Raw genomic sequence first — 25,213 nt, forward strand, 5'->3', positions numbered from 1 at the left:
ATTTGCGTTAGTCGAAGTATAAAAGCTTGATATTTAGGTCTATCAACATAATTCCAATGATAAGTAAAGAACGCGAGACATTTCAGCATGTGCACTCTTGTATAATTAAGATGTATAATACTGTAAGCTATCCCGAAAGTTTCATGTCCTATACTGGGCAGTTTACACGAGAACACTCATAAAATGCATTTTCTGCTTACACAAGAACACTCATAAAATGCATTTCTGCTTACACGAGAACACTCATAAAATGCAATTTTCTGCCTTCACGAGAACACTCATAAAATGCATTTTCTGCTAACACGAGAACACTCAAAAAATGCATTTTTTGCTTCCCTGGGCATGCTATATATGTGTAAAACTATGTCAGTCATGGTGTTTAATATATAGTTTCTCTGTTTGATTAGTTTGTGTACTATATGGCTTTCCTGGTATTTGTTTGTTGCTCAACTAACTGTCCTATATGTGTTACTAATGGCTTTCCATACTTTTTAATTTTGAACGAGCGTTCACTTGTTCGGTTACCAGTGTAAACGTCTATTACTTGTTTAATGTATTCAAAATTAATAATAAAAAGAATTTCATTTCAATGTTAAAAGTTTTATTTGCTGATCTGTTTGAATATATTTGATATAATAAATACTGACAATTCTAATACTTGCATACAGTACAAAATATCATAGTGCATAAGAAATATACAGTTTAAATTCTCATTTGTGGTGTCCAATGTGTTGGGAGATAGCTCTCACTGTACAGAAAGACTGCTACTAATATTCAATTATTTATCCTTATGCTCACCTTAAGCTTATTTTACTGCTTTGTTTATAATTTTATGGATAGTGAACGTTGGGCTATCTGCCATCAATTTATGCTAGCAAGTTTATAAATAAAAATCATAAGTGTCAGGTGACACATTAATCCAATAGTTACTTTTCATTTCTGGAAAGCCAAAATTACACACAATTACAAAATTGAGAAACATATAATTAAAATCAATAAAAATAATTTGAAATATGCAATCATACATTGGACACCACTCAGTGTTTGCAAGTACATAGAAAAAAACTACATAAAACATAGATCATCACAACCATCTTAATATTTACAAACAATGTTGTCCAGCAGAATGTAACCATTAAATATATTAAAAATATTTGGTATAAAAAGCAATAATAGATCAGTTTTCCAGGGGAAGAATTGATATGAAGAGAGATAAAAAAAAAACTACACCCATTCCCTGCCATGAGACATATGTCATGCCTGTACAACAAATGTAAAAAAAAATTAACTCTTTTTTACTTCAAGTGGTTTACATATTAAAAAATAAATTTACTGGATAATTATCATCATTTCAAACCTTGGTACCAAAATGACCTAGAAATTTATGTATTAGTTGATGCTTTCCCCTTATACTTGGTAAAACCTTAAATTTGACTGATAATAATTGAAAAGTGGATTACTGCCATATTTGTAAAAATCAGTATAAAATATTTGTCAAACTTCTAGGAATAAATTTTGTATTTAATAAAAATACCCTGCACAATTTAAATTTTATTTCTTTCTATATATATATACATTCCCCAACCTTACAGTACTGTTTATAACTAATACCTTTTTCACAATACAATAATGCATGAACATACAGATATTTTCAATGAAATCAAACGTTAATTTTACACTGAATCAAAAACCTTAGAGGATGAATCACTCAGATAAATGTCAAATTCTTGAGATAAGTCTTCATTTGAGAAGTAAAGTCTACTTATTTGTAAGGTTGCTGCACAGGTGTTTGCTATTGGTCTTCTTTGTAGTCCTTCTGTTGAATTAAAGGAAACTTCCAACTGTTCAATACATAGGGTATCAGCTGAGGTCCAGAATCTCAAAAGTGCATTAATCTGCGATTTATTTAATTGCATTATATAATGTTCGAAATAATTTTTGGCACGTTCCTCGAGTAGGTTTAGTGTTGGTTCTTCTGAATGGTTGTAATGTATTTTGTTAATGATCTTATCTGCAGTTGGATGGTATTGCTCTAATAAATTCACAACTACTGTTTCTGATGCACCCTGCCACAGTAATGGATAGCAGTCCATACCTTTCTTTATGCAAGAAATTGGATAAAGTGGAGCAGCAATCAGTGTTGTTCTTGCAATGTCTGTTATGACCCTTTTAAAGTTGGCTGTTGTTGGCAGCTCCCGCCCACCATGAGATGACACTAGGTTGAAAAGTTTCTCTTGCATATTAACAAAGTTATTAGCTGACATCAAATGTTTAATCAAGTTTTTTTCTGCTTCATTCACATGTTGCATGAAGGATGTTAATAAAAGTGCATCAGAAACACAACCTGTACCTGCCAAGATATAGACAACAGGGGATAAAGTTGTAGGAATATAGTTGCATAAGATGAAGGCATGGCTGATGATCTTACCAATTACCTCATAAGTCCCATTAAATAAATGACGATGATCCATTGTTGGAATTTTGTGGCAGTGTCCAAAAAAGAATTTGACAATCATGGCATAGAAGAAGCACGAGAACATCTCCCTTGTAACACCTTGCACATCTAAGGCAGCCTCCTCTCCTTCAAAAACAACCTCCAGGCGGTGGTGGACTGTGTCGGGATGTAATCTGTATTGGTCCATTAGATCTTCAACTATGTTTTCTCGCTTTACAGTAACTTTCTTTGAAGGTAGTAGAGCGGACTGCACTCTTTTTCTTCTCTCCTCTAAGTCAGCAATATCTGAAAGGTTAAGAAAATATATTGTTTAAAGTGAAAAGGTTTTATTTATTTTTTAAACTAATAAATCATCCAGACACAAAAAGATCTTTTGCTTGGCTCCATTTCTTTTTACAGATTAAAATGTCTCATTGACAATCATATCACATCTACTTACTTATCTTTGAAAAAGTAAATGTTAATGTAAATTTCACACATAATAAGTTCTTTTTTTAGAATGACATGAAATCCAAACACAGTTAGAAGTAGAATTCTTTTATTCTCATTAAGTTTGAAACATATATCAATTTTTATTTCATATCGATTAAGAATAAGCTTCTCTTAATGGATAAAAAGGAACCACCTGAAATTGATTACTCTTCAGTAATAAATTCCATTGGTCATTAACAAAACAAAACAGACCAAAAAAAGATCATTAAAGAATCTTAACATGATAAATTGCTTTAAATGGCAGTATTACTATGACTAGTGTACAATCTTTGCCATAGTAATCGCACAACTACTCAAGTTTACTTTGGACATTTTGAATTTATGAGAATTTTTAAAAGCATAGTTCCTCAATGAAATAAACATAATAGTTTTTGAAGAACTGGTCATTATCGTGATACACGGACTACCCGTAGGACAGTCATTATCACTATCTTAGTCAATACCGGTGTCCTGTGGGCAGTCCATATATCACAATAATGACCAGTTTTTCAAGAACTATTATGTAATTAACAGTTTTTTATGTGTTAAAGAATTTATCTGAAAGCCAGGGTGTAGCGGTTAAGGCATAGGCTCTCCCTCCACACCATTTGCGAGTATGGTCTTGGGGAAACGATGATTGTGCATTTGAAAGTGACAATTATGGCTTACCAGTGTTAAGAGAGAGCCATATCTCTCGCACATTAAAACACCCTTGTAGATTTCGAAAACAAGTAGGCGAATGCCACTACAAGGCAGAACTTGCACCCACAAAGTGGAAAGTGATTAATATTAGTTGCAAAACTTGTTTCCCTAATCCACTATAGATAAATATGTTTAAACTAAGCTAACAGTGGCGGATCCAGAACTTTTTCTAAATGGGGGCTCCAGTCACGCTTCAATGATTCCCTATATAATCAATCCCAAGAAAGGGAGCTGGGCCAATGAACACAAAACTTCCTGTTTGATTCTCATACTGCAGAGAAAATTTCAGGGGCTCTCTTAACACCATTTGCAAGTATGGTCTTGCGAAACAATGATAGTCTGTAAAAAGGGGACAATAATTAACAGGCCAATTAAGAGAGAGACCAATATCTCTTGTACATAAATGAAACCTTTGTAGATTAAGAAAAAGAGCAGGGTAATGCCACTACAAGGCAGCACTCATACCCACAAAGTGGAAAGAGATAAAAGATGCAATAACTTGTTTCCCAACCCACTCTAAATACATATGTTTAACAATAAACATTTTGAATTGGAGTAGCTTTGTCCTTTTCTACAAAAGGCAAGATTTTTGAAATTGGAAAAAAAAGTAGAAGAATTTCTTAACATTATAAAAAAAATCTCACCAGAAATGTGCAAAGTTTTCACTGGCTCAGCTTCTAGTACCTCATCAAAATCACTTTCATCTGATTCCTGAAAGAAAGCAATTAAAAAGTTACAACCAGGAAAAAATATATTTCACTTTTATGATATAGTGGTCTATTGATTTATTATGGTTCAATGCTTTTTTTTGTACTTTAACATCCACCAACAGGAAGTGACTATTATAAACTTACAAATTTAAAATTTATATAATATAGCTTGCTTATCAAAATATGAAATTATTCCTACAAGACAGGTTTTACAAATACATTTGTGTATGTACAGTGAATACAATTTTGATGATAGTTAGTCTCTTAGGCTTGTTTTTATCTTTGACCATGCAAGCAAAAACAAGCATTAATTTCTCAACATTGCAATGATAAAACTCAGTTTTGTATAACCTGAAGTTACTGACCCCCTACGGTTCATAGAGGGTGAATAATCAAAGTGCTGGATAGCACCTGTGGAAAGTTTGCAACGGTAGATTGTAATATTTCAAATATGTAGTGTGTAGATTGCATGGTTAACTTTTTTTTCCTACTTAAAAAAGAAAAAACTTTATCAAGAAATAATTGTAACAGGATGCTGCTACGAAGTCTCCCAAATAAAGCTCTCAAAATTAGTCATTCCCACGGGTCGCCTGACATTATGCAAAGTCCAATACAAATTAGTCTGGTCTAGTAAAGTGATATTCATGATTTGGGGGTGGGGATGTAGACAATTTACAAGTTCTCAAACAGACAGGAGGTAGGGTAAGAGTGGCCCTAGGGGACTAGCCTTTTATTTCATCTGATTTTTTTTTATTATTCCGTACAAGAATATATGTTGTTTCAGTGTGGGGATTTCAACAGTTTTCAATTTTTTCCGAAAGGGGGTGGATCTTGACTGTTTACAAGTTCTCAAAACAGGATGGGGTGGGGTTCAAGTAACACAGAGGGACTTAATTATATTTTACTTTATTCGTTTCATTGTCAAATACAAGAATATTTATGATTAAGGGTTTGAGATCTCAACCGTTTACAAGTTCTCAAAACATGAGGGGTTGGGGATGACTCAGAGGTACTCCCACTATATTTCATTGGTTTTGTTTTGTTGCCCCATAAAAGAATATATATGGTTTAGGGGTGATCATCTCGACTGTATAAGTTTTCAAAAGGAAGTTGGTTCTGTCACCCCTGTGGACTTCTTCTATATTTCATTTTGATTTATTTTATTTTCTCATACAAAAATATATATGGTTTGTGGGTGGGGATCTCAGCCGTTAACAAGTTCTCAACAACAAGGGGATGGGAGTGACCCTAGGGACTTGCCTTCTTTTGAATTTGATTTGTTTTATTGTCCAGTACAAGAATATATATGGTTAAGGGGTGGGAATCTTGACCATTTCCAAGTTGTCAAACAACAGGGTGTGGGGCTGACCGAAAGGGACTCCCACTTTATTTCATTGAATTTGTCTTGTTGCCCTATACAAAAATAGATATGGTTTAGGGGTGGGGATCTCAACCGTTTACAAGTTCTTACACATGAGAGGGTTGGGCTGACCCAAAGGGACACACACTTTATTTCATTTGATTTGTTTTGTTGCCCTATACAAAAATAAATATGGTTTAGGGGTGGGGATCTGGACCGTTTACAAGTTCTCATACATGAGGGGGTGGGGCTGACCCAAAGGGACTCCCACTTTATTTCATTGAATTTGTTTTGTTGCCCTATACAAAAATAAATATGGTTTAGGGGTGGGGATCTGGACCGTTTACAAGTTCTCATACATGAGGGGGTGGGGCTGACCCAAATTTGGGGAAAATCCAGGAAAAGGTGAATGTTAATATTGTCAGATCACAGTTGCCCGACCTCAGTCTTCATAAGTAACATATCAATTACCTCTAAAACTGCTTCTTCTACATTCATACGACAGCTACCAGTGATGCCAAAACTAGCAAGTGGTTGTTGTTGTCTTCCTAGCACCTGACCACAATAAATCAATTTTGCTGACACTATCTCTGTTGTTGCTTCAACATAAAGATGTAGAGTCTGAAAAAAAAAATACCTTAGTATAATTTCTAATCCTACATATTGAAAAATTAATTTTATGCCAAACAATCTAGTTAAAGACCAACTGAATGAAGAAAACACCTGTTATATGAGTTTAGGGGAGCTGAATTCTTAACATCTAGAAAAAATGGGGAGTGTGTTCATGGGAGGCAGAAGATACCAGGCTTGCATAATATAGGAACACAACTCAAGAACTGTAAAAGGGACTTTATCAAATTAGTAATTGATGTTAATAAGCATTGTTTAAAAGTTTCATAACATTGAGTAGGGGCAAACTTATGTAAGAGAACAGAAACAAAATTAACAAATTATTCCATTTGTAAAAGGGCATAACTCTAAAGCTGTAAAAAGACAAGGGTAACAAACACTTAAATTCTCTTTGATATGGCAGGTGTATACAAATCTATAATTAGCAAAGAGGAAACAGCATGTCTAAAGATGCTACTGCAACTGTTGGTCGTTTGTAAAAGAATTCATCCTGTGCTAGCATTAAGATAAGTTAGTTCAAATATCTTCCTTGACATTTTTTACCATTTATATATATGTTATCATGTAACAAAACCAAAAGCTATTCATGATTCTTATTGTATATATTTTGGGGATGAATTATAAAGAATAATTATTTAGATTTTGTTTGTATTATTGATATAGAAGATGTATTTAATATTATACAATAATTTTGCATTCTAAGTACACCTATACTAAAACCAGACATCTGCATTCGATTTTGTTCTTCAATGATGATCATTTTATAGAATTACTACACAGTAGTGTTATGTTTATTACCTACTGTGGATTCATTATTATTCGTTGGATACCAATTTTCGTGGATTTCATGGGAACAGTTGAACCACGAAATTAAATGATCAACGAATGACAAATTTTCTTATGGCTTGTATGCAGACTTCGGCAAAACCACGAAATCAAATATCCACGAACATGTTCGTTTTCCTGAATTCACGAAAATTGGTACCCACGAAAATAAATGAATCCACAGTATATTTGCCTAAATTTCAACATTTTGTTTTTGTAATTGTTTCACTAGCAATCAAGATCACCCAACCTATTAACTCTTTGAGACATGGCTACACATAGCCAAAAATTTAATAAATATTTATAAAAGGCTACCATTATATATTTGGAAATAGTACCTCAGATTTTGTCTGCTTTGAAACTGTTTTTCTGATTTCTTTCTGATCTGGGAGAACTAGAACAATAGTGACAAGGTCATCAACTGTTGACTGTTGTCTCAACTGGGAAATTTCCTCTATAACCTCAAGATGAATCTACAAATAATATTATTTACATTTAAATCACTTTCATGAAAATGAAATATTATTTGGTATCCAAAATTCAGTTCAACAAGCCTTGATGCTGTTGTCTAAGTGAGTGGCAGAAAGTGAAATAGAACATTATTTTTTAAAACACTGACAATGACATCTAGAATAGGACAAAAACAAAATTTTTTTTTAAAAAATCACCAAATCATCTTAATTAAAATCTTAATGTAAGCATAGAATTGATAAAGTGTTGGCTCTAAGAAATTTGATATTAATGTCAGATGTGCATTCAGCTACACTACATGACAAGGCAGATTTACAACAATTTGGGCAGTCATGTAAATGTTTGATAAATGAAACTGCTTTTCTGCCAGATATATATTTGTGAACCTACTAATGTATATGTAAATGTATTATTTCTTTGACATTATTATGAACATCTTAAAAGATATGACAAGGATAATAATTCTATTTCCATAGCTTACATATATTTTAGAAAAGGGAATGACAAGATTTCCATGATCAAAGTGACATTCTTGTCCCAAATCATACTTAGTCTAGTATATGGTTATCTAACGGTACATATTAGCAAATAACCTCATACCAATACTTGTAAAGCTTTTCAGAAAGGAAAAGAAACAATTACATTGAAATATTTTGACTACATAACCAGTTATTAAACATTTGGTATTTAAGAAAAGGAGGAACATACCTTCTCCAGTTCTTCCTTCCTTGTATCCCTCAGACGCTGTCTTTCTGTCCTTTGTAAAATTCTGCGTACTCTTGCTTGTTGTCTGGAGTCTTCCTATAGAGAAAATACCAAAAAATTATGAAAATATTCTGGACATAAATACATAGGGTTGTAACCATCTTCAAATGACTGGTAATTTTAAAGTAAGAAAGCTAAAAATAAATGAGAACTTTAAAATTGTGAAGAAATTAGTAAAAAAGGTCAATAAGTTCATTTTGTATCATGTACCTATTTAATGGTTTTTATATGTATTTCTGAGTTCAATTTTCGAGATATCATATAAGTTTGTTATCATTCAATAATATGTATAACATAACTTAACAATACTGCATACAATGTTGTGCTAAGCTAAATCTAAGCCAAGATAACTGTTAGATAACTGGTGACCTAACAGACCAATAGATCAGGAGTTTGAAATTTAAGTGTGAGTAACTGACATTCGTTTAACAACAGTCCTTCCCCAAAAAAGATTTACCAAACAAGGCAACTACATGAACTACTAAAGCTCCTAAAATTCTTTAAAAGCATCAAAGTCACAAACTACTCTTAAGATACCCATATCCTTTTAACTATCCTTAATGATAAATTACTGATGTGATGGCAGATATAACTTTAACAACAGTCCTTCCCCAAAAAAGATTTACCAAACAAGGCAACTACATGAACTACTAAAGCTCCTAAAATTCTTTAAAAGCATCAAAGTCACAAACTACTCTTAAGATACCCATATCCTTTTAACTATCCTTAATGATAAATTACTGATGTGATGGCAGATATAACTTTAAAAATCAGATTTTTTACATACATTTGCAATATAGATAACTTACCTTTTCTCTGTCTATAGCAAGGGAAGCGGCAAAATCTATATCCTGCTCCATGATAAGTCTTGACCGGGGATTTGCTGAGATCTGAAAATGAGTTTCTAACATGTATAAGGAATGTAATACTTTTAATTAAGTTTTAGTGAACTTAAAGGAACATGCCAAATTCAAATCAACACAGATCTTTAATGTCAAATAAATCATCTTGCGCTATTTAGCATTGGATAGTAAGATTTTGGGTATGATGCAAAACCTTTTTCACCCCAACAATAAGTAACACTAAAGTTGATAAGTGAAGGCAATGAAATCACTTTACACAGTAAAGCAAAGCTGGATAAGTCTTTGAGCCAAATATAAAGAGTGTGCTATATTTTATTGTTGAGAAAATGACAACTCAGATCCCTATATGTCCATTCATATGACATGAAATGCAGTTTCCAAATGAATAATTTTAAGGTCAAAATTCATCAATTACTCAATTGGATTGTTTCCCTATTTCAACATAGATTTGATATTCAGAATATATATGCCAACATCATATAATGAAAGAATATCATGGACCTTGTATTATTCAAAGTAATATATAAAAATAAAACTAATCAAAGCTTATAATTATCTGAAACAGCAGAAAAAAATTTCAAATTGCTGTTTTAAAGCAAATGGAGAATGTGTCCAAATAAAGGCACATATGAGGCCTTTATAATTTGCATATTAGGGTCATAACTCAATACAAATACAGAGAAACCAATCAAATTTAAGTTTGGTCTGTGTTTTGTGGTAATTAGCATTCTTCATATCATTTGAATAATGCAATTAACATTTAGAAATAGGAAACGATGAATTCATCAATTTGTCTTAACAAATGGGCATAACTCATGAACAAGGGAAGACATTATCAAAATTTGAACCTAATCTATGTTTTCTGGAAATAAGGATTTTGCATAAAATTCCAAATATTTGGTTGAGGCTAACTAAAGTAAAGGAACAGAAACAATTTTTGGATGTACAGCTGTACAGACAGAAGGACATGGGTAAACCTTAACAACCAGTTCCTGTGGGAGAGGGGGGAGGGAATTGTATCTAAACATATTGTAAAAAAAATAATTACCAAGGGTGTGCCAGATGAAATCCATTCATCTGGTAACACTGATGAAGCTGAAGGAGTAGACGTCAATCTTTGTGGAGTTCTTGGTCTATTCTGTTCTGTGTTCTGCAAAAAAAAATTATGATAAAAACCATGTCCATAACACTTGAATAATACAAAATCAATATATTTCCTATGTCATATCAAATAAGCATTGTTATAAAGAATTCTTGGAAAATAGATAATTGTTAAATTACATTATTTATTTATTTCTGATATTAACAACTCAAGAAAACCAATATATTCAAACATGTTGAGTTAAGTGATACTAAATGAATAGACAACTTTCAGAAAGAGGGGATTGCCAGTATCCGTGCACTATTATATTACCATTCACCAAGCAACTTAGTGATCGTCATTGTGCAGGATAAAATCGAAATAAAGTTTGTTTTGGTATTAAGTACTTAATCACAATCCCTAATTGACAGCAGTGCTGATTGTCAATTATGAGAATTTATTTTGACAATAAATTTGTGCAATATAGAAATTTTTTGTTTAATTATTTTTCTTACAACATTGGAACAGAAGTGACAATGCCCCATAACACACAAGTGATGTTCACTAAGACCCATTTTATTTTTCAAGCCAGTCTTTTACATGACATATATATAAAAAAAAAGTTAAAAAAAAAATAAAAACAGGTGTTGTGCATAGGGCCTTGTCAGGCCAATAAAATGATTTGTGTTAATAACAAGATCAACTTGTTTTCACATATTCAAACTTCTAAAAATACCTCTTTTTTCTGTCACATCCCAAACGCATTAACAATGTGAAGTTGATAATTTTCCATTCTAGGAAAAAGAAAAAGAAAATGTCCAAAAAAATGTTTGACATATATAGTCTTTAAATATTGCACTTTCTACTCAAAGGGGACTGTTAACCTTTGTTTTATTCATACATTATATATCCAGTTAAATTTGCTAATTACCAAATTGATTCCAGATTGTGTCTGGTTAGCAGTTGTCACTGTGGCTGCTGGTGTTGTTGCAGTTGCTTGTGTGGAGGCACGTGGAGTTCTTGGGTTTGGGTTGTTTCTCTGTAAAATAAAATTTCAAATCTTATAAAATATACATAATATACAATAAGGTAATCATTAAATTTTCAAACTTTTCTTTGTGAAGACCACTTTTATTGCTCATTACAAATAATTTTGAAATCATTTAACCAGATGAATTTATATTACCGCAAATTTTGATCTGAGCAAGACATTAAAGAAAAATTGTAGAGCTATTTTCCCAAGGCTAGTAGTATAAAGTTTTGATTGCCGATTGGATTGCTGTCTTTGTTTGTATAAATGCTTGCTCAATCATCATAATCAAAATTGACAAGGGAGACCTTTTTTGCAATTTTAAATGAAAAAAAATGTTTTAAAATAATTTTACTTTTTCACACATGATAAATCTAATATTTTAAATAATGTGTGAAGTAGTCTGGCATATTTTTAGACTCTGATGACTAATGTTAGAGGGTGGTAAAAGGGGGCCCTAAACATGGAAAATGCAGGACAAGCACGGGAAATTAAGAGTACCTGATCGAGTAATACTTGTCTTTTGATTATGTTATTTATACATGTTTCTAGCTTTTTTATATAGGTTAGACCTTTGGTTTTCCGATTGAATGGTTTTACACTTGTAATTTTTGGGACCCTTTATAGCTTGTTGTTCAAACTCTGTGTTGAAGGCTGTACCATGACCATTAATGGTTTACTTTTTTAAATTGTTATTTGGATAGAGAGTTGTCTCTTTGGCACTCATACAACATCTTCCTATGTCTATAAAGGAGAATATGAGAAATAAACAGCAAAACACAAACATGTGAAATAAAAAGGCCAAAAATGTTGAGGGAAAATAACCCTTTACCACCCTCATGTAACAATAACTGAAACACAAGTCAGCTTAATTACATACTTGAATAGGAGGTAAGTCTGGTAGAGAATTCATGCTGTCTGCTGTCATGTCTGTTTCTGTATCAATAGGGACTTGAGGTTGAACAACTACATCCTGTAAGAATTAAAGATTTTCAATATTTTGTTATTTATAATAAGAGGTATATATTAAGAAAAATGACAGGATCATACCAAACATGACAATCAATGTGGTTATTACATGAACTTATAAACTAATTAAGTGTTTGATAAAGTGGTAAAATGGAAACAGCAGATTAATATTGGCAAAAGACTATTTTTGTCAGCTTAAGTTTTCTACTTGTCCAAATAAAAATGAAAATAGATATCATTGTGATGTGAGTTCATTTGCAGACAAGATTTATGAAAAAGGTCATTTGTTCAGAATATCATAATTTAACATTTAAGGAATAACAGAACTGTAGTTGGAGAGTTGCCACTGTCAATTGTAGATTTGATGGTCACAAAGGCAGTTTTACTTGTGAAGTGTAGAAATCGAACATTTGTTGATTCAAACAATTCAAAATGGTGGTTCCCTCCGTAGTTAAATAAAAGTTATATTGAACGAGTGACCAGTGAAGAATAATGTTATCCCATTTCTTGACTGATTTTATTGACAACATTATCCAACAATGGTTGAATAATGTTGAAATAAGATGTTGAATTCCAATTTTCATAACAGCTGTGTTAGAGTTTATAATTTTAAAAGTGTGATTGTTAAAATATTTCTGTATCTAAAATCATGTATTTACACCATACCTTTAAAATAGCAAATAATTTATGATTTTTTTTAAAAATTTATAATTAAAACCACAGCAGTTGATTTTTATGCCAATTATAAGTCAGGTTAAATCCAACTTACAGAAAAAAATTAAAGGAATGATTTTGAAGATAAACAAAAGCAGACAGATTCTAGAAAAATATGTCAATCAAGGGCACTTAAACCAGATTAATTTATCTCATTCTTCTGAAAAATTCTGCCTTTATAATATGGGTACCCAGTATTGAGAAAAATAATTAATATTGAAAAAAAACAAACCAGAATCTTTATAATGACGGTTCCTTGGTACTTCTGTTCTTTATAAAATGGTGGGTTGAAGGGAGCTGCTGCTAACTCTCTTTGCTGACTAACAGTGAAGATTTCAAAGTCTTTGTTGGCTAGTCTTGTGTACAGGCTGCGGATCTTCTCTTTGAAGTCAACTTGGCTTAAATCTAGTTGAATTGGCATGCTCTTTCCTTTGAAGTCTTCATAATGGGTTAAGGGGTACCCTATAAAACATAATCTTAAGTTACAATCAATTATAATATGACGAGCTATTATTGTCAACCAGTATAATCACAACATATCTACTTTTAGAAAAATTACAGTAATGCACAAAAATGACTGTTCTTGTTTATTAACTGCCAGATATTCTCAATTTTCGACATCAAAACCCCCAGTTTATGTAGACCAAGATTCAGATACAAGATAATTAACGAATGTAAATGAGGAGCATTTTAAAGCTTCTTATGCTTCAGAACGAATTAAATAACATTTGAAGAAAATATATAAGAGAAAAAGGATTAAAAAATAATAATCATTGAATGATATAAATATTACTAATAATATCAAAATTGGGTAAAATTGAACAGCAAAACAGTATTGTATGTATTGGGCTTTCACAGATAACAAAATTACTGAATTTGTCCTATTGGAAACAAAATAATTCATCCTGGCAGCTGTAGATTTGTTTTCATTTAATACTTGTTGGGCCTTTATATTTGTATTATACCACTCATTTCCGCATTGGGTAAAATAATCAAATTAAATCTTCAATTAAGGTGAAAGTTGAAGATTATCTTTGGTTAAGTTGTGCAGTTTAGTCCTTAATTTAATCTGCTTTTTTAGTTCCTTTATTTATAAAATATAAATTTATATAGCTTATTATTTTGTAACAGATTCTAGTAATTTAGTATGAAACAATTTCTGACATATTTTTTATTCTTGTCAAATGGTAACAAATGTCAGTATACATACCATAACCAATACTCTGGTGTCTTTGGATCACTGGGTCTTTTCTTGATAGTTTAGGTAGGTCACAACCATCTGGTAGCATGTAGAACTTCATCCTTACAATCTTGGCTTTAGGTCCTGGTTTCTGTTTTGTCTTTTGTCTTTTGTGTGGTCTTGTGTAATCTCTAAGTGTGTGCACACTAGCAAGAGCTGCCTGCAGTCTGTCTTGAATGACTATTTGTGGTGCTGTATCTTGGAAGTCATCATCTGAGTATTGAACTAAAAAAAAGAAAGACATCATTTAATTTACTATTACGAGTACTTAGTATATATTGAATACAATTGATATACTGCCTCGGCACAAAATGACTATATCGCTTGAGAACTAATTAAAATATTTGTTACAATTCTGCATGTGCTATGGCATAAATGCTATATAATAACTATATATATATATATATATATATATATGATCAAGATGTCTAAACATTTTGTTGACACTTCAAAAAAGAAAGATGTTAAATGCAAAGTATGTCGAGTTGGAGATTAAAACAAACTAGAGGCTTTATAGAGCCTGCATGTGTCGCTAAGTTTGGTCTATGTGCATATTAAACAAAGGATGGATTCATGACAATTTTTAATTAATCAGTTGGTAGTAAAAGTGAAAATACATTGTATATTGTATAAAACCATGATTTAAGTTGATTCAACTACTATTCTGGACAAAGAAAGACAACTCCAATTGAAAATTTCTTGCTATTGCCCAATATTGTGCAATTAGATATTTCTTGCTATTGCCCAATATTGTGCAATTGACAATACTTGCTATTGCACAATACTGTGCAAATGAAGATTTCTGGTTATTGCTGAATACTGTGCAATTGAAAATTTCTTGCTAGTGCACAATACTTTATATAATAATTTTGAATCCTGATTTGGACCAACTTGAAAACTGGGCCCATAATAAAAAATCTAAGTACATGTTTAGATCAGCATATCAAAGAACCCCAAGAATTTAATTTTTGTTAAAATCAAACTTAGTTTAATTTTGGACCCTTTGGACCTTAATGTAGACCAATTATGAACGAGACCAAAAATTAAGAATCTACATACACAGTTAGATTTGGCATATCAAAGAACCCTTATTATTCAATTTTTGATGAAATCATACAAAGTTTAATTTTGGACTGTGATTTGGACCAACTTAAAAACTTGGTCAATAATAAAAAATCTAAGTTCATTTTTAGATTCAGCATATCAAAGAACCCCAAGGATTCAATTTTTGTTAAAATCAAACTACTTTTAATTTTAGAGCCTTTGGACCTTAATGTAGACCAATTTGAAAACAGGACCAAAAATTAAGAATCTACATACACAGTTAGATTTGGCATATCAAAGAACCCCAATTATGATGAAATCAAACAAAGTTTAGTTTTTGACCCTTTGGGCCTCTTATTCCAAAACTGTTGGGACCAAAACTCCCAAAATCAATCCCAACCTTCCTTTTATGGTCATAAACCTGGTGACTAAATTTCAAAGATTTCTATTTACTTATACTAAATTAAGTTATGTTGCGAAAACCACGAAAAATGCTTACTTGGACCCCTTTTTGGCCCCTAATTCCTAAAATGTTTGGATCTCAACTCCCAAAATCAATCCCAACCTTCCTTTTGTGTTCATAAGCATTATGTTTAAATTTCATTGATTTCTATTCACTTATACTAAAGTAATTGTGCAAATAAAAAACCCTTTTTGGCCCCTAATTCCTAAACTGTTGGGACCAAAACTTACAAAATCAATCCCAATCTTCCTTTTATGGTCATAAACCTTGCTTCAAAATTTCATAGATTTCTATATACTTAAACTAAAGTTATAGTGCGAAAACCAAAAAAAAATTTTGCGTTGTATAAAAAGGACATTTAGTAAAATGAATGCTTCTTTCAAAAGCACATTGTGAGCATAAATGAACGGTGACCCCATTTTTTTATTTCATTTTTCTATTAAGTATAAGATAAAGTTGCGAAATCCTATATTGAATAAAAAAAAATGATTTATACCGGCAACCCTCATGACAGGCAATATTCCTCTTGGTCATGTTAATTTATTTGTCGATATTACTTTTCTGAACATTATTGCTGTTTACAGTTTATCTCTATCTATAATAATATTCAAAATTATAACCAAAATCTGCAAAATTTCCTTAAATTAAAAATCAGGGGCAGCAACCCAACAACCGGTAGTCTGTTTTATTTGAGATGTTCAGGGCAGATAGAAATTGACCAAAGATAAAAACCAAAATCTATATTTTACCAACTATGTTCTATTTTTAGCTATTGCAGCCATCTTGGATGGTTGGCCAGGGCAATGAACACATATTTTATTATACTAGATTTTTTAATGTGCGTATTGTTATGCGTTTAATGACTTTTCTACACTGGCTAGAGGTATAAGGGACGGTTGAGATCTCACAAACATGTTTACCTCGCCTCATTTTTGCACCTGTCCCAAGTCAGGAGCCTCTGGCCTTTGATACAGGGTTGGCAAAGTATTACCCGCCCGGGAATTCAAGGGTGGGAAAACACAGGTTTTCCCGGGCTGGGCAATACTCTCAGAAATGGGAATTCTGGGCATTACTGGGCAATATGATTTTTTTAGCTTATTTTATCACAAAATAGTAAATTTTGGTGTAGTTTCATAGTATTACAGCTAAATATATACTTTTATACAGATAACCATTGACAGTCATTTCTAAAATAAAGAAAAAATCAATTTTATTCCTTTCTATGTAGACAGAATACAAGATTTGCACATTTAAGGAAACCTTGTTAATTACCAAGCATTGTTTCAATATTAATCCATACTTTGAAAGGAAAAAAACATTGCAACATATTAGTGCATTGTAAATTTCAAATGTTTTACATTCATATTGCTAAATAAACACCCTATGGGGTCATGCCATTAACACTTATAGAATTGAAAGGGCTGATTATTGTTACATAAACAAATCAGCATTCTAATCTGAATAATTACTTGCTTAGGGACAGTACATAGACATTATTTAAATATAATTTTTCTTACATGTAATTGTTAATCCTTAAAAGGAGTTATATTTATTTAAAAAAAACAATTTTTGCTTTATATTTACAGTTTTACCAATCCAGACAAACAAATAAGGTTATTTTAAATATATATCTTGAATGTATAACATTTGTGTTTGATCACTGAATTCTCTATAAAATTCTGACCAGTATTTCATATTACCCTGTATTGCCCAGTATTACCCACTAAAACCCAGTAAAACCCGGGTTTTCCCAGTATTTCCCACTGGGCTGGGCAATACTCATAAAACCCGGGTTTTTGCCAACCCTGCTTTGATAGTCTTGTATTATTTTAATTTAAGTTTCTTGTGTACAATTTGGAAATTTGTATGGCATTCATTATCACTGACCTAGTATATATTTGTTAAGGGGCCAGCTGAAGGATGCCTCTGGGTGTGGGAAATTATTGCTACATTGAAGATCTGTTGGTGACCTTCTGCTGTTGTTTTTTCTATGGTCGGGGATGTTGTCTCTTTGACACATTCCCCATTTCCATTCTCAATTTTAGATACAACAATGATGATTATGGCCAAGTTTGGTTAAATTTGGGCCATTAGTTTCATGCGAAGATTGTACAAGTTAAAGACAACAGACGTTGGGCCAATAAGTGCGATAATAAAAAGGAATGGAGATTTGAAACACACAAGACATATATTTTCATGACTATTTTTTACTGCAATAAAATATAGGATTAATTTAATTTCATATCGAAAGGAATATTTATTTAACCCATTTACATATTTTCAACCACATGTGTCACCTACTATGTTCTGTGAGGTATATACTATTTTGTCATGCGTATTGAACTGTAATTCTGTAAATATAGACAACGTAATTTTCCAAAGAAACTCCATATGTGGCAAAATGTTTAACACTTTTACCATGAAGTTAGTTATAAATGAGGAAATATATATATCCCAGAACCCAAAATTAATATGCACTACTATTTTATTCAAAGGTGAAAATATAGGGATTTGCAAAATATTTTCAACGTTTATTTGCCCTGTCATAACTTCTAAGACTTTTAACTTATTCTAAAATTCTATAGTACCCCTACGTAAACTTTTGGAACTCCTGTATAAGAAAAAAACTTTAGGCACTACCAAGTTTTTGTGTACTGATAACATTCTCAAGATATGTCTTAATGAGAGGAAATACAAGGATCATATCTGGGAACCAGTACATTAACAAATTTACATATCTACGAATATCATATACCTCCAAAAGCAGCTGAACTTACAAAGTGCAACCTCAAAGATTAATATTGGAACTAAAAATCTGTGAAGTTTCTTTCTTTAAGTTAAAATTTAAAGAAATAATGCAACTAATATTCTTCCAAATTAAAAGTCAACAAGTAAGCCTTTGAAATATTAAATTCAGTAATTATAAAGAACTGTACAAGAGAATACAATATACCGGTACACTGCCTTTTTCAACATTTTCAATAAGGTCGATATTTACTTAATTTCCTAATATTCCTAACACCTCTGAATTCAGTTTGTGAATTTGTCACAGCATAGGATTAATTCTGACACAGAAAGAATGTGCTTTAAGAACCTATTTTTTTTTAATTGGACATTAACCTTTTTAGTTCAAAGACATATGGTTAGATTCACCATATCAAAGAACCCCATGCAAGAATTTAATTGTTGATGAAATCAAATAAAGTTCAATGAGTAAAGTATAATTTTTGGCACTTTTGACCTCAATGTGATAACGAATCACAAAAATTAAAAATCTACACACATGGTTTGATTCAGCATGTCATTGAAATCCATATATTTTTGTTGAAATCAAACAAAGTTAAATTTATTTTGGGCCCATATATGGACCAACTTAAAAGCTTGGCCTATAACAAAAAATCTTAATACATGTTTAGAATCAGCATATGAAAGAACCTGCAAAAGTTCCAGAAAAAACCCATTGAAATTGGTCAAGAAATAAGCAGCAATTTATACAAAGTATTAGAAAAGAATTGATTTGACACCTTATTCCTCAACTGTTGGGGCCATAATCCCCAAAATCAAACGAAAACCTCCCTTTTTAGGTATCATAAAGATCCATACACTTACACACAAGTGATGGTCTGGAAACTAGAAAAATGCTTATTTATACCTTTTTAAGCCCTAAATTCTTCAACTGTTTAGTTTAGTTTAAACAATAATTATTAATAAACAATTTCAAGACAAATATTACAATGTTACATAAAGTACAAAGTCTTCAACTGTTTGGAACATAAGCCCCAATATCAAACTTTCTTCGTAGTTTCAAACCTTGTATTAAAATTTCATAGAGATCCACATCTTAAACTAAAGTTATTGTACCAAAAGTAAGTGTCTTCGGACAACACAGACATTGATGGCAATGTGATACCAATATATGACCGTAATAAATATAAAATTTAGATTATTTGATTATAACCAGATGCTCTGCAGGGCACAGCTTTATATGACTGCAGAGGTAAAACCCAGAACAGTTAGGGCAAGTATGGACACAACATTTATCAGCTTGATGCAGCTCTGAATTTGGAATGTGATTAAATAGTTGACACAACATAATTTCTGACACAGAATGAACGTTGTCTAAGAACTTAAGCTTAACTTAAAAAAAATTAAATTAGACATTTACCTATTATGGGTTCAATATCCAAAATCTAAATACATCATTAGATTCAGTATATCATAGAACCCCTTAATTCAATTTTTGATGAAATCAGATAATGTTCAAATTTAGACCCTTTAGACCTCAATGTGGACCAATTTGATAAGCGGGCCAAAATATTAAAAATCTAAATACATGATTAGATTCAGCATATTGAAGAACCCCATATATACCATTTTTGTCATGTCATGTGTGTTTGTGTTATGTTATATGACTTTTGATGAACTTCTTTGTACCATTGTATCTTTATGGTGTTTAAGTGTAGTCGCACTATCTGGGCGTAAATAATGGTAGTTTTATAGGGTTCTGGATAGTTTTATTAAATTGAATGAAGCATCAAAAGAATCTTGAATCTTGAATCTTGAATCTTGTAAGATGAAGATATGCTGTAAAGAGCAATAATAAAGAGCAAAGCAAGATATGCAGATAAGTCAAAATAGCCTTATTAATCAATCAAAATCTGATTGGTATAATTGTCCTTAACAGCCATTTTTTGCAATTTGTTGATAATTTGAAAAGTCTATACTCTTAATTCAACAACTGGACCTCAATAAACCAAACTTTGCCACAATCATCATGATCATAATTAGTGTAACTGATATTATTTGTTAAGATTTTAACCTTATTTTACATGATCATGATGATACCCAAAAAGAAATAACAAATTAAAGGTTTGATCCACTGAACATAGAAGATGCAAGTGCAGGTGGTGCATGTTTTTGGACAATAAAATATGTTTAAACTAAATTAAGTGGTACATCAGTGAACTATGGACACATTCTAGATTATTCCTGTGATGCCCATTTTTTCTTGTGATTTTTTTAGAGCAATCTGTAACCCATTTTATTTTACACAGAATATTTTAATTTCTATTAGATATTGATATATATTTTTTTAGTAAATATTGCTACAATATTTCATACATCAAGGTGCATAATGTTATTATTTCCAATATATCATGTATATATATATCTGTCTAAAACACAATTTAATTCAATATATCATCAGTGGTGGATCCAGAAATTTTCGTAAGTGGAAGCCCACTGATTGTATAAGAGGGCCCGCACCAGTCATGCTTCAGTGATTCCCTATATAAGCAACAAACTTTTTTCTCAGAAAGACCCTCCCCCCTTAATCCGCCTCTGTTCATTAAAGTCTCACCACATACAAAATAATTAAAACACTAAAATATCTTTATGCCATTCTTATTTAAAAGAATTATGAGAAACTTTTAAAATACATATATCTATATGTATTCATGTTACAAAATACTAACAAATAGTTAAAAATATGAATTACTGTATCTATCTACATGAACTATAACATGTATATAAGGCGAACAGACCTGGATTTGCATGGTATAGAAAAACGACTATGTTCTCCTGCATTTTATTTATTTACAAAACTGTTTCATGCCTGACATGTCTAGTATGCTGATCAGTTTATCCGTTTACTTATTTTTGGAAATCACTAGTATAAATTGACAACATCGATTATTGAACTTCAAAACCCACTTCCCCAACACACAAACTCAATTTTATTATTTTAAGGCACATGCCATGCCTATGGATGATGGGTTCAAAAGGTAAATGCTGGTTATAGTTATTTCAGGAATACTGCTAGAGCCGGTCCCAGCTTGTCTGGCAAAACAGTCGTTGGACGTCAGAGTAATCTCGGACTTAGAAATTATATCGCTTGATTCAGACCTATATCTATAAAACTTACAAGATATAAGTTTTACAAATAACAGTAAATATGTCCTTAAATAACATAAGATTAGTAATAACAACTGTCACTCACCTTTAAAGTCATTGTATCATTTTTCAAAACCGTTTCTTCATCATCATGATCCTAAGTTTAAAAACGAAAGTAGAAAAAGTTGACCGCCAATCAAAATTGATTTAACATTCGACAAGTATTTCCGGTTTTATTTATAATTTACGGATTTACGACTCGTATTTTAATTCACTTGGTCGACGTTAACTATCATTGTCGAAACAATTCACCTTGTCGACTGTAAATGCATTATCAAAGAAGTAACTATCATTGTCTGCGCGCGAGTCACATTAATTCGACCATCTATGATGGTCGACCGTAAAGTATACTTTACGCCGTACATCTATAATGGTCGACCGATAATCTATCATTGTCGCCGATAAACTGTGATTATCTATTAATGTGCTTTACGCGTTCCATAGATAAGAGTTAACAGGAACTTTAAGTACACATGGACAGACAATTGGAAACAGATGGAAAAGCAGACTATGTCATGAATAATCGAAAATGCTTCAAACACCAAAAGGGAGGCTTCTTCTGGTTATGTATATTGTTAAGTAAATGTTTTGAGTGAATACTATGGGCGCGAACTGTCCGGAGTGTGATACGAAAAAGTGATACGGAAAATGCGTTAATTTGATTGGCCAACGAAACCTCCTGAAACGATATTGCGGCATTTTCATTGGCTATTCTTTAGGTCATTGTTGACAGTTAAAGGTCACAATGATGTACATTTCCTCCATTGCAACGGAGATAAGCGATTTCTTCAATAATATAGAAAATACGCACACTTTTCACCTTATTATATATTCTTATTCAAATATTATTACATTCTGAAGCGTACAAAATGTTTAAAAAAGTCTTATGTTGAAGATTGACGTCGAACAGGACATATGACGTCACAATGCAGTTATGTTCAAGCGACTGGGTCGACGTTTCGCGGATTTTTTTTATTAAGCACAAAAAGCATGTTTACCATAAGAGAAATAGGTTTCACAACTGGGGAGAATTAGATATCGTTTGATATCAACTCTCTTTATTTAATTTAAATAGTAATAACAAACTCGCCACAGGCTCGTTTATTATTATATTGAAATTAAATAACTCGAGTTGATATCAAGCGATATCTAATTCTCACTCGTTATGAAACCTATAATAACAATCGACAAACTATAGAAAAGTATAATACCAAAAATAAAGAATAGAGAAACGGAAATTGATAATAGGCAAAAACTAACAAGATTAGAGAAAAAAAGATGTTTTTAAAATTAAATAAAGACTTCAGAAATTAATGACCCCATAAACAACCTCTTAAATTTTCATACCGCTTATCAGTCTTATGAAAATCAGGATATTACTCCACACATCACATACACATGTTAATCAGACCTATATATTTATGCATGTAATACTTCCTGTTGGACGTTTAAAAGTAGTCATGAATACAATTATGTTATTTCCATTGCAGTGTCTTCCAATGCAAAGTTTCTACAATACAGCGGTGAAAATATCAAACTGACAGAGAACGATAAAAAGGCTTCGTTGATAAATGAGAACCCAGCAGCACTATGTTATATAGACCGGCCTTTATATAGCGGAGAGGCTATAACGATGCGTGCTAATCCCGTAACAGACCCGAATAAGATAAAAACATGTTCCGTACCCAGTCGATACTACATAAAAATCGGCTTTTATGAAGAAAACCCGACGTCGTTTAAAGACAGTTTCTCTAGTTTGTTAAAAGTTACTAGTGAGAAACGGAATAATGTATGGAAACCAATTTTTGTCCTCGAAAAAAGTAAAAGTCAAGGTAATATACAAATTAATCTGTCTAAGTCGGGATCTTTCAGTTTCTCATCTGAATCTGGCGAAAGTGGAAATTTTGATATTCCGAATTACGAAAAGGCAAAGGGAGTAATTTGTGTATTTGAACTGTTCCGTGTTAGGGTAAAGTTGCTGAAGGTAGCACGTTATCCAGCTTACGACTATGCTTCTCCAGCGACCATTTCGCCAAAAGAACTTTCAGCGACAACGTCACCAAGAGACCCTGCAGCGATTACTTCGCCAATAGACATTGCAGCGATATCGTCACCAATATCGTTAAATGATATTCTACATATAAATCAAACCTCGTTGTTTGATTCCAACACAGGCCTTCAAATTTTCAAAAGTAATGATACCTCTTCAGAAAATGGTGACTGCGAAACTAAAACTAAAGTTATAGATGATGTTGATATTAAATCTTTGAATGATCATTCTGAAAATGGCATCAACCTCCTCGTTGATGAACAAACACAACCGAAAGTTCTAGGATTGTTTAACGACTTGCATTGCAATCTAATTAATGGAGACACACTTGTCAAAGAAAATCCGGGACATGAACATACATGTAACAATATTAATGGAAATCCAAAGAATTACAACATAAGTCCAGAATCTTTTTTGACAACAGATGACAATTTTACAAGTCGTTGTAATTTTACAGCAATCGAAAACGGCACAGAAGATACAATCAAACAATTTACAATTAGGAACGCATGCGCGTCTTCCACAGGAAGAACTTTGAATTTACCGGTGTGTTCTAATAGACAACGTATGAATTCTATCACAAGCGATTCAATCCATTTGTGTAACAAGATACCCGGTGATAAACAAGATGAGGAATTTAGAAAAAAATGACTAGACAAAATACAGAACTCAAAACAATAATAGAAAAATTACAAACTGAAAACGATGAGTTAAGATCAGAGAACTTACAGCTAAATCTTAGAAACGAAAAACAAAGTGAAAAGTCAAAACTCCAACTTACATTTGAAAATCAGAACACACAAACACAAGACGAACATCTGATATTTAAAAACACACATAACAACTCGTCATCAGAAACGACAAAATTAAGGTGGTAGACCTGGGGTAAGGGGAATAACTCGTACACATACACTTGGTGTCATTGATGCGTTTTATTACGGCCCTTAATTTCAAGCATCTGTGTACACAGATCGTTTACCTTGGATACTGTGACAGACGCTGATTAACAACAATGAGAGGTTTGTTCCAATCGAAAATAAAATCTAAACGCTCGAACTTTAAAAAAAATTTAAACAGGTCTATAAACTTACAAAACACTAATGACCATACTTATGTAAAACATAATTACATCGATATCGGGGCTGAAGAGGAAGTGGAGGATGAAATCGAAGGAATGGTGATAGACAATGATTGGCAAGTTGGCAGACGCATCGTAGAATTGGGTGTCCTGGCGGAAAAGATGTACTGTTGTAGGTGCAATGTTCCTTTGCACCTGCATGATACCATCCATGAAAGAACAACAGGATTTGGCAGTTATCTCCACATAATGTGCACCAACCAAGAATGCCGCACAGTGACAGATGTGCCAACTGGAAAAGTCGGTCCAACTGGATCATTCAATATCACTGCCAAGATAG

The 25,213-nt window shown here is 32.1% G+C and overlaps 2 protein-coding genes across 2 annotated transcripts in view; one reads left to right on the forward strand and one right to left on the reverse strand.

Moving 5' to 3' along the window:
* The window catches only part of LOC134718708 (uncharacterized), a 65,679-nt gene extending 40,466 nt beyond the window's left edge, over positions 1-25,213 (forward strand). The window contains exon 3 of the mRNA XM_063581376.1: positions 23,236-25,213. Coding sequence (XP_063437446.1) covers positions 23,236-24,446 — 1,211 coding nt within the window. The 3' untranslated portion in view covers positions 24,447-25,213. The remainder of the gene's footprint in view (positions 1-23,235) is intronic.
* Positions 614-22,141, reverse strand: LOC134718705 (uncharacterized). Its single transcript, XM_063581373.1, has 12 exons — positions 21,792-22,141; positions 14,257-14,511; positions 13,279-13,508; positions 12,244-12,336; positions 11,265-11,372; positions 10,301-10,402; positions 9,199-9,279; positions 8,333-8,425; positions 7,492-7,626; positions 6,170-6,319; positions 4,273-4,339; positions 614-2,740 (listed from the first exon to the last, which is right to left on the reverse strand). Exons 2-12 carry the CDS (start codon positions 14,345-14,347, stop codon positions 1,674-1,676), a joined length of 2,217 nt encoding a protein of 738 aa, XP_063437443.1. The 5' UTR covers positions 14,348-14,511; positions 21,792-22,141; the 3' UTR covers positions 614-1,673.

Source organism: Mytilus trossulus, chromosome 5, assembly GCF_036588685.1.
Source record: "Mytilus trossulus isolate FHL-02 chromosome 5, PNRI_Mtr1.1.1.hap1, whole genome shotgun sequence".
Classification (NCBI taxonomy): Eukaryota; Metazoa; Mollusca; class Bivalvia; order Mytilida; family Mytilidae; genus Mytilus; species Mytilus trossulus.

Excerpts from the sequence above, each read along its gene's own strand:
- LOC134718705 (XM_063581373.1), bottom strand. The coding sequence starts at position 14,347 with ATGAAGTTCTACATGCTACCAGATGGTTGTGACCTACCTAAACTATCA. Across the intron at positions 8,426-9,198 it reads TTGCTATAGACAGAGAAAAG|GAAGACTCCAGACAACAAGC; the intron begins GTAAGTTATCTA and ends TTTTCTCTATAG. Across the intron at positions 6,320-7,491 it reads CAAAGCAGACAAAATCTGAG|ACTCTACATCTTTATGTTGA; the intron begins GTACTATTTCCA and ends TTTTTTTTTCAG.